This window comes from Mytilus californianus, unplaced genomic scaffold (assembly GCF_021869535.1).
Source record: "Mytilus californianus isolate M0D057914Y unplaced genomic scaffold, xbMytCali1.0.p SCAF_13, whole genome shotgun sequence".
Classification (NCBI taxonomy): Eukaryota; Metazoa; Mollusca; class Bivalvia; order Mytilida; family Mytilidae; genus Mytilus; species Mytilus californianus.
Window position 1 is genome coordinate 21,749,488 of NW_026262615.1, and position 10,165 is coordinate 21,759,652.

General features: G+C 31.4%; 1 protein-coding gene across 2 annotated transcripts; it reads right to left on the reverse strand.

Moving 5' to 3' along the window:
• Positions 1-945: 945 nt before the first annotated feature.
• On the reverse strand, positions 946-9,589 carry LOC127723789 (perlucin-like protein). 2 transcript variants are annotated; one of them, XM_052230531.1, is made up of 5 exons: positions 9,501-9,589; positions 7,811-7,917; positions 6,783-6,873; positions 2,509-2,719; positions 946-1,052 (listed from the first exon to the last, which is right to left on the reverse strand). In XM_052230531.1, the coding sequence occupies exons 1-5, from the start codon at positions 9,538-9,540 to the stop codon at positions 1,028-1,030; spliced, it is 474 nt and encodes a 157-aa protein (XP_052086491.1). In that variant the 5' UTR covers positions 9,541-9,589; the 3' UTR covers positions 946-1,027. The 2 variants fall into 2 exon arrangements, with proteins under 2 accessions (XP_052086491.1, XP_052086490.1); XM_052230530.1 differs by lacking the exon at positions 946-1,052 and adding an exon at positions 1,493-1,578.
• Between the last annotated feature and the right edge of the window lie 576 nt (positions 9,590-10,165).

Sequence of the window (10,165 nt, forward strand, 5' to 3'; positions counted from 1 at the left end):
TTATATTACCTTTTTCTTCAATTACAAAAAGGAAATCTTTTAATGGCAGTAATTATGTCATTCTGCTTAAACCAATAGTTTATTCCGTACCGGAAAAATAAATAATTTTTACATTCGCAAGGTTATTTCTCAGATATCATATAATGATAATCGATAAGAACTTTTTTCTTTAAATCGCCATAGAAAAATTCGACTCGATTCGACCCTTTAACAGCGCCTATCGTCAGCAGACGCAATTTTACCTCTTGCCAATCATACAAGTCTTGTTTCTCGAGTGCCACCGATGCTAGTGTTATAACAATTTTACTCAACATACCTGTCAAGCCAGTTTCACATGATTTCCCTTTTAGCAGTGGTGTAACTTTTTTATTTCTTGATCGATTTTTAACAAATGAAAATCTACCAAAACCATTTTTCTTGGTATAAGATTTTCAGTGCTTCCGCACCTTTGCATATTGAAAATCTTTTGCAAAAAGGAATATATATATCAGAAATTGTATTTCTAGTTTAGTTCTCTTTGTCTTTCTCACAGATCTTCCTCAATTCCCTTTTCTACATACCTTAACCAAAACCGAAACTACAGAAATACAATATAAAGAATTGGCATTGTGTTTGATCAAAATGTTTTCATAAAATTTTGACAAAATATTTGCTTTAGACCTTTGACAAAAATATAAAAGTTTCAAAAAAATTGAACCACACACTTTATCGGAAAAGTTTCATTGAATATATAGGAGTTTGACAAACACTAATTTTGATCATTGAGAAGCTTAATATTTCCTTAACAATAGAACGTGATTAAAACGTTTAGCTGATTTTTTTTGAGAATGTTCTCCCTGTAGTGTTATGTACCATCATCAGATAAAAAAAATGTCACAAAATTCTTTCTTCATTTTTTCCGGAAATACCCCCCAAAAAAAGTAAACGGGTAACAGATGAAATTTACTTTAAAATAAGGCGAATCTGCAGACAAAATTTTTATTGATCTATGTTGATAACTACCGGTAGTTCAGGAAACTCGTCAAAGTCATCCAATGATAGGGTTATCTAAGCTAAAGAGAAAGAAAAAGTGACACAACTACATAGGTTTCGATGGGCATCCATTTAACAAAATGTAAAATAAACATTTTTTTTCTTCAGTTTTATCTTATTTTTAATTGTGTCAGTCATTGTGTTTTTAGTAATCTTAGGATATATATTAATACAAAAGAGATGCGAAAGATATCAAAGGGACATTCAAACTCACAAGTCGAAAACAAACTGACAACACCATGACCAAAAAAGAAAAACGACCAAAATACAAACAACAGTATACAAAACACATCATTGAAAATAAAGACGAGCAATAGAAATCCCTTAAAAAAACCGGCGGAGATCTCAGTTTCACCGAAAGGGTAAGTACATCCTGCCCCACATGTGACACCCGTCAAATGCATTAACACTCAAAAATTTCAATTTAAATGCAGATAAATCAAATAATTCAAAAGCTTAGTAATTTATAAATCTGTTTTATTTCGGTTCATATGAAGTGTTGAAAGTAGAAAATGCACAAGTCATCCAATGATAGGGTCTTCCAAACTGAAAACAGAAAGCAAAAATACAGAAAACATTTGTAAAAGTGCTGATTTAAAAACAAAATGCTGAAAACCGAAAGCATAGATAAAGTACGAAGTTGAAGAGCATCAAGGACCCAAAAAATCGAGAAAAAAAATTTGCCAAATACAACTTAGGTAATCTATTCCTTGGGAAGAAAATCCTTGGTATCCCGAACAATTCAAAGTTTTGTTAACAGTTAACTTATTAATATGACAATATCAATCACAATTCTAATCAACACAGAAGTGCTAATTACTACATATGGTAATCATTCATTAATCAATCTCCTGATAATCGGTCTTCCGAAGAAATCATTGAATGCAGGAGAACGTTTCTTTTTATATTTTTAAAATAGGTTTCACACGTTTATAAGTTCAAATCTAGAAAATGATACTAGTTTTTTGTGTATTCTTTTTAACAATAACTTTTCAAAAATATCTAAACAGACTGATAAAGGCGGTATATACCAAAAGAGGAATCAAAGACACTAAACACTATGAACGTACCCAATTAATTCAACCAGAACAAAATTCATACAGTGATTTTAAATGTTAGATATAATTTTATCGTCAAAATGAAAAAGAAAGGCTCAACATTTGAATTCTATTTGACATCAAATTTGTCACATACAAAATATTGCCAATCGTTAGAAATATAAAGAGATAAGATTTCAAAAAGATTATTAGTTTTAAATCATTTGAAAAATTGTTATTAATATACGCCCTTATGAACTTATGTAACATTGAGTTTGTAAGTGTAAATTAAATATAAAAAAAATAAAACACTCGCCGGTATTTGAAGGAGTGTTATGTTTCTGAATGACAATGTAAACATTAAAATCTTTACGACCATGATATCTTTCTATCAGGATGTGGAAATAAGGGAAAACAATAATATGTTATTTATACTAACTTCTGTTCACATATAAACTTTATTCGATGGGAACAACCATAGTCATTCCATTTGCCATTGTACCCTTTCTGTGTCATAAGGCAGTCCTCGTTGTGATGGTAATTCGATGGTTCATGTGGAAGCCAGCTTGTAAAACCAAAAGGTTCTCCGTTGGACGCCCATTCCCAAATACCCTCTGTAAATTCATCCGAACCGTCTAACCAGAATGATCCTTGATATAAAAAGATAAAACTAGTTTACTCTCAAACAAAATATCGTACCTTCTAAAATCTATCAAACTTTGCAAGAACCATCAGCGTAAAATAAAAACAGAAACATATAACCGATACCTTCGCAACATTAGAAATAAGGTACCAGTGTAAATCTTCAACGAAACAGACAGATTTAATTGTTATTACATTTAGCCATTACAGAACAGTCTTTACTATCACTATGTGATCCGTGTAAACTCATCGAACCTTTAAACAAACTTATTAGTAAAGGTTATCTTACCAATGTTGTAATTAGATCTTTGAATATAGTTTACATTGGCACTAATATCGATTTTGTCATCAGCAAATTAAAACATAACTAAATTTGTATTTTTTTTCAAGCGGGATGTATAAAGACACACCCACGTTCGTTTAGATCTATAAAGAGGTTAAACTCCTAACTATCCTACTGTCTGTCGATACATTTATTTTTGGCATTGCACTAGTCATGTCTTCTTTGACTGTCCATGACGTTAAAATACTAAATCCCTGGGATGTGTTTTAGTTGATTTTAGTTTTTGGCTTTTAACTAGCTGTCAGTAACAGCGAGTACTCTCAAATCGTACTTTCTTGTTTATTTGACCTGTTGATACTAATTGTATTGCTTTTTTGTTATTTAATGTTATTCAGGGTTATATCTGGTCTATATACCAGCTTTGATAAGTGTTTGGTATAACTATTAATTTTCACTTCGTACTATGAACATCAAAATTATTTATTTTGTAAAAATATTTCCTTTCTCTATTGGTACTGTACACGTATACCTAACAACAAAATTTTTTCATTTACCTATGTTTAAAGTTATTGCAAATGGCTGATATTTTTGTTCGAGCATATTGTTTTTCTTTAACTGTTTAACATTTCTTACCGATATAACATGTTACTTTTATTATTCTTCCCTTAGTTTATTTATTTTGTATTTACATGTGTCATAGATCAAATTTATTTGTTCAGTGTATGTTCAATGGTGTTAATATGTCCTTTGATTGAGTTAAGCTATTTCAGTTGATATTTTATAGTGTGTCTTTCTATGTTGTGATGTTACACTATTGTTTCAGAAAAAGGGTGAAGGTTTGGTACCATTAAAACGTTTAAACCCGCTGCATTTGTTTGCACCTGTCCTAAGTCAGGAATCTGATGTTCAGTAGTTGTCGTTTGTTGATGTGGTTCATAAGTGTTTCTCGTTTCTCGTTTTTTATATAGATTAGACCGTTGGTTTTCCACTAGTAATTTTTTGGGGCCCTTTATAGCTTACTGTTCGGTGTGAGCCAAGGCTCCGTGTTGAAGACCGTACTGTGACCTATAATGGTTTACTTTTATAAATTTTGACTTGGATGGAGAGTTGTCTCATTGGCACTCAAACCACATCTTCTTATATCTATTTACATGTTTTTGATGAAATATTACTTAAAGTTCTTGTTTACTTAGTCATTTCAGTCGAATTTTCAGCTTATTGGTGTTTCCGGTGTTTCTTCAAAACAGATCGTGGATGCTGCTTTTGTAAGCCAAAGGCATGCCATTAATAAATTAATCACTTAAAATGAACGAAAAGGGGTGACAACGAACTCCCCAGATCAGGCTTCTATGAATATAGAATTATAACGTATGTACCATTTGGATGAAGCTGTGGACATTTTGTTTGTATTAACACTGGCCATTGTGACCGTGAAATGTTGATATATAAGCAAATCAATATTTACAAAACGCACCATTAATTACATCATTGATAAGGTATAGAACCACTAATTGAGGCCCGGTTGGAAAGAACACACTAGAAAGTAGTACATATTTTAAACAAAATAGTTCCTACGCATAGCTGTATCTTTGTCAATATGTGAATTATTTGGGTAGTTTTGGTATAAAATGAAAGCTTGGGGACTTGGGATCAATGTAGAACCCTTGTTGAAAGTTTCTATTGATTAACAAAGAAGTATATAAAAATATTATAGGAGGGCACATTTGCGCTGTTGTTCAGATCAGAAGTACCTGTTTTTGTACTATATAATATCCGGAAACCGGTACGCTCTAATATGAAATTAAAGGTATGCTGAAGTCAAGATAAGGTATAGTTTTGACATGAAATGACTGCCACCTTATTTGAACTTAAGACAACGTAGCCATAAATGCTTGAAATTGCAGAATTTAACATAGAAGGCAATGGGGCTATGAATTAGTGGTTTTATACCATAAATTAACAGGTTAAATTTCGAAGAATAAGATTATTTACACTTTTTGAACTGTTTTGTCAAAAGTTCTGCTACTTACTTATTGTGATAAAATCTGTGCATTTCTTCAATACATTTGTCTATTTGTATTAATATTGAAGTTTAACGATTTAAACTGCTATTAAAGTTCTAAACAATCGGATATCTTTTTTAATTTAAAGTATTGACAAAAAAGTGAAAAAAATGTCATTACTTAAGAATTTCAAGGAAATCCGTTAATATCATTTCAACATTTCAAAAACATACAATATGGAATTAAAACCTTAACCAGTCCATGGTTAATTTTTTTGTAAAACTGTTTAAATGGTTATATGTTCATTTTTATTAATTCTCCAGTCTGTATGCCAGTGGAGTAAAAGTAAAATCACAAAAATACTGAACTCCGAGGAAAATTCAATCGGAAAGTCCCTAATCACGTGGCAAAATCAAATGACAAAACACATCAAACGAATGGACAACAACTGTCATATTCCTGACTTGGTACAGGCATTTTCAAATGTAGAAAATGGTGGATTGAACCTGGTTTTATAGCGCTAAACCTCTCACTTGTACGACAGTCTTATCAAATTCCGTTACATTTACAACGATGCGTGAACAAAACAGACAAAGTAAAGGAGTATGTTCGGTAAGGGCCATATTTGGCCCCGATTATAAAGTTCATTGTTACAAGATAAAAAATGTTTTAAGTTGACTGAAAGACATGTAAGAAAGTTAAATAGACCTATTTGTGTCAAAGTTTTATTCTAAAGCGTTGATTTTTACATCTCAAATAGGTCAAGGTAGGAGATTTTGGCGACATTTGACAAAATCAGCCGGATTTCAACCTAATTTAGGATTAGGAAACATAGAGCGCAGGCGTCGACAAACCAAATATTCAAGTTAAAACATTTGAAATGCCATTACAAACATTATTTTAAAAGATCTTTTTTGTCGACGTATGCGCTCTATGTTTCCTGTCCAATAATCAATGGGAATTAACCCATTTTCAATAATTTTTCCGAGAAAAATCAAAATGAGAACTATTTGTGAGGTCATGAATAAAACGCAGGTACCTTATCAGGGCCTTATCGAACATACTCCTTTATCAACATTTGCGATGACAATTTCATAATTTCAAATTTTCGGCAAGATTCATATTTGCACGTGCATCTACATTGTATCAAGTGATTTAATGTTTCTAAAATGACGCAAAAACATTGAATTCCTATTTCAATTTAATTGAGAGAAAACTCAAAGCCTGGTGATGTTTAGTTTTGTTTAATGGTAGAACAATATTTGCTTATTCAAAGCATCTTAATCGGATTATCATATATGAACTATGTATTTATCTTTTCGTGATTAAAAAAAAACAATACAATGAGAAATTAAGTAGGCATAAATGAGATGATATTTTGTATCTTTGAAATAAAAATCATCATCATTTTTAAATGTGTTTGTTTCCAGGTTATAGAGTTCTATCTTAAACCAAGGTAAAAAAAAGTATAGGTTTTTCTCCATTCAAACATTATAGTGAAATGCAAAACATTAATTGGTTGTGTAATTTTTTTATTTGTTTTTGCTCAATGTGTACTGGACAATACACATTTTTTTTCAGGGAGGAGAACGCAATATGAAACTTAATATATGAAACAAATTTCATGCATTGAAAGCTGCTGTTGCTGTTAGTTCTCTTTGACAGTACACGCAGAGCAAAATTTTAATACATAATTAAAATAAATTTTAAAATGAAAGGCCATATATTAGTTGGAATCATTAAATTTTTAGATTTTATCAATTATTTAATAACAATAATACCAACCCGTATGATTATTTATCCCTTCTGCAATAAACTCATTCTCTTCCTTGGAGTCTATAATGACTAGTTCTGCGGAGTGAGCTCGACAATCACTCTTTTGGTAGAAAAATTAAACAGTTAGTACATAGTTATTTGCATAGACTGGGGTTGTTATGTACAAGCGGCTAAAGGAATCTGTGTATACAAACTCATCAAAGATACCAGCATTAAAATTTTGTACGTCAGACGCGCGTTTCATAAGTAACGCTCATGCATTTTTGTTTTACAGATGACAATTATTTCAAACATTAACTTTATACATTTACATTTCAAATAATGAAACAAATTGAATGTATTCAAAACATGGTCAAGGTATACGACTCCTCTTTGAACAATTCGCCACGGTCCACGAGCACAGCAGTGACGCTCAAATCAAAAACGTTAAAAGGCCAAATAAAGTACGAAGTAAAAGGACATTGAGGGCCAAATGTTCAAAAAGGTTTTGCCAAATACAGCTGTGTTAAAGACCGATTGGTGGCCTTGGGCTGTTTTCTGCTATTTGGTCGGATTGTTGTCTCTTTGACACATTCACCGTACCATTCTCAATTTTATGTAATCTATTCCTGGGGTGGAAAAACTTAGTATTTCGAAATATTCATGATAGTTTTGTAATTAATTAATTTATCGACAACTGAGTTATTTCTTTGAATCTTAGAATGCTTTAATAAGGTTTAAGAAATAATTTTTGTAGCAAATAATGTTTGATGAGCTTGTAAGCCTTGAAAAGATTGCAGGAAATACATTTGTTTCTTCCAATGTATCATCTGAAATTTCTTCCAGCTGAATGATTAAGGACTATTGATAAAATTAAATCAAATATTAAATCATATATTAAAAACAAGATTGATATATAACTTCAAAGAAGTGAAATACAAAGTGGTAACCTAAGACACGTTAAAAGCTGTCGTATCTGCTATCATTAACAGTTGTGTTAATGGGGGAGACAACATATTTTTAGATTACGAAAAATTCCATTACGATTATACTCTTACAGAGGCATCACGCCAATTCAGCGAGTCTGTGCTAAAATAGTAACAAGACGTTCCATGTTCGGTCCAACCAGATCTGCAGGCTGCATCCACATATAATGGAAGAATAACTAAAAAAATTTTGACACTTTTTCAACATAAGAATATAATACAAAACACGGTCAGAATAAAATCGTCCAAACTGTCGAAATTTGATTTTTACCGTCTCTCAGGGAAGTTATATAAATAAGATGTCTAATAAATATTGAAAAATGCTCATTATAAATAAAGGCAACAGTAGTATACCGCTATTCAAAATTCATAAATCGATTAAGAAAAAAACAAATCCGGGTTACAAACTAAAACTGAGGGAAACACATAAAATATAAGAGGAGAACAACGATACAACAGAAACACAACACTAAAATGCAACACACACAGAAACGAACTATAATATAACAATGGCCATTTTCCTGACTTGGTACAGGACATTTTGAGAAAAAATGGTGGGTTGAACCTGGTTTTGTGGCTAGCCAAACCTCCCGCTTTTATTGCAATGTTAAATATAACATTAAAATGACAAGATTACATGACAGGACTACAATACAAATAAATGGAAGAACATACAAGACAAAGACACACACAAATAATAGCTATCAAAAGGTACCAGGCTTATAATTTAATACGCTAGACGCGCGTTTCGTCTACATAAGACCCATCAGTGACGCTCAGATGAAAAAAAATCGAAAGCCAAAACAAGTTCAAAGTTGAAGAGCATTGAGGACCAAAAGTTCCAAAAAGTTGTGCCAAATACGGCTAAGGTTATATGCCTGGGATAAGAAACTCCTTAGTATTTAGAATAATTCATACTTTTGCAAACTTTAAATTTATAAAAATGACTATATAATAGATATACATGTTAACACCGAAGTGGTGACTAACTACAGAATAAAAACGAATACGTAAAACGACCTAAATAAGCACATAAAAAAGGCACAGACCAGGAGATCTGCATGAACACAAATCATTCAATAAGTGTGAAATTTCGAAGGAAATATAGACAGACGGTAAAAATCTTATTTCGACAGTTCTAAAGGTTCTGTCCGGACCTTTTGGTTTATATATCTTCATAGATTTCATTGTTTAACCTTTAGCGAACCCGATAATGGCTTTAATTGGAAACTTGTGTCAGTTGCAATGAAAATGATATCATTGAACACGTATATATGTTTACATCAACTGTAACTAATAATCGAACGGAAAAAATATACCTTTTGACAATTCATTTTTTTCTTTATTTATTGAATAATGACAGAAATAAACTGGATTTGTATTTACTTTCTTAATGTATGATCTTAAATTTTCAAAATATATTTCACGTCTTTTTGCATATACGTCTTGCATTTTCGAAGTATATACGAAATCAATTCAGTAAAGATTTATTATAACTTTTTTTTCCCATTTTTCTTAATTTAGAGGTTTTATCATTTCCTTTTTATTTCAAAATACTATTTCATTCAATAACATGAAGATAAACGCAGCCTTGAAAATATGTGACCATATATTTATAAATATATAAATATAAAAGTTTAATAATTATCTTTATCATAATATATACTTTCAAGAAGTTTTATAATAAAGGAACGTAGAGTTGTGTTTACTATATGAAGAAAAAGAATGCATGGAAGACAATGTAAATAATGTTAAAAATTACCTGTTATTGATAAGAAATTTCTAACGTCGTAGAACAACATGGCATCGTGTATCTTAGATCAAGAAGTCCATCACAGATAACAGGTTCATGATATTTGGAAACTCTTGATGACCTCTTATGATATCTTGGCGAATATGGGTTGAAAGACGTTTACACCGGATTTGGTTTTGCTTAATCGAATTATGACTGTTGAAGATATTGTATACTACTGTTGCCTTTATTTACATATAAAAATGGTGGAAAATACCAAAGGAAAAACAAAAATCCTAAATCGAATAAAACAACAAACATATACATGACATAAACACAAAACACTTCCTTGGAAATAATTACGAATAAGATGCAGGATATAACAAAGGATGCTTCAAACCTCGTACATCAAAGAGAGACTGACAAAGTCATGACATAAAAACCGAAAAAACCGAAAAAAATACAAACAACAGTCTACAAAACACTATATGAACAACTAAAGACTGTGCAACATGAACCCCACCAAAATCGGGGGTGTTACGGAAGGTAAGCATGTCCTGCACAATATGAGTCACCCGACGTGTTGTTGATGGTAAGTGCAACTTTGGTGTTCAGTCTAATTCGATAATGTTACAACCGAGGAAAAGAGGACAAGAGAAGGGAAACGACAATATTTTTACGGTGGTGTTGTTTAT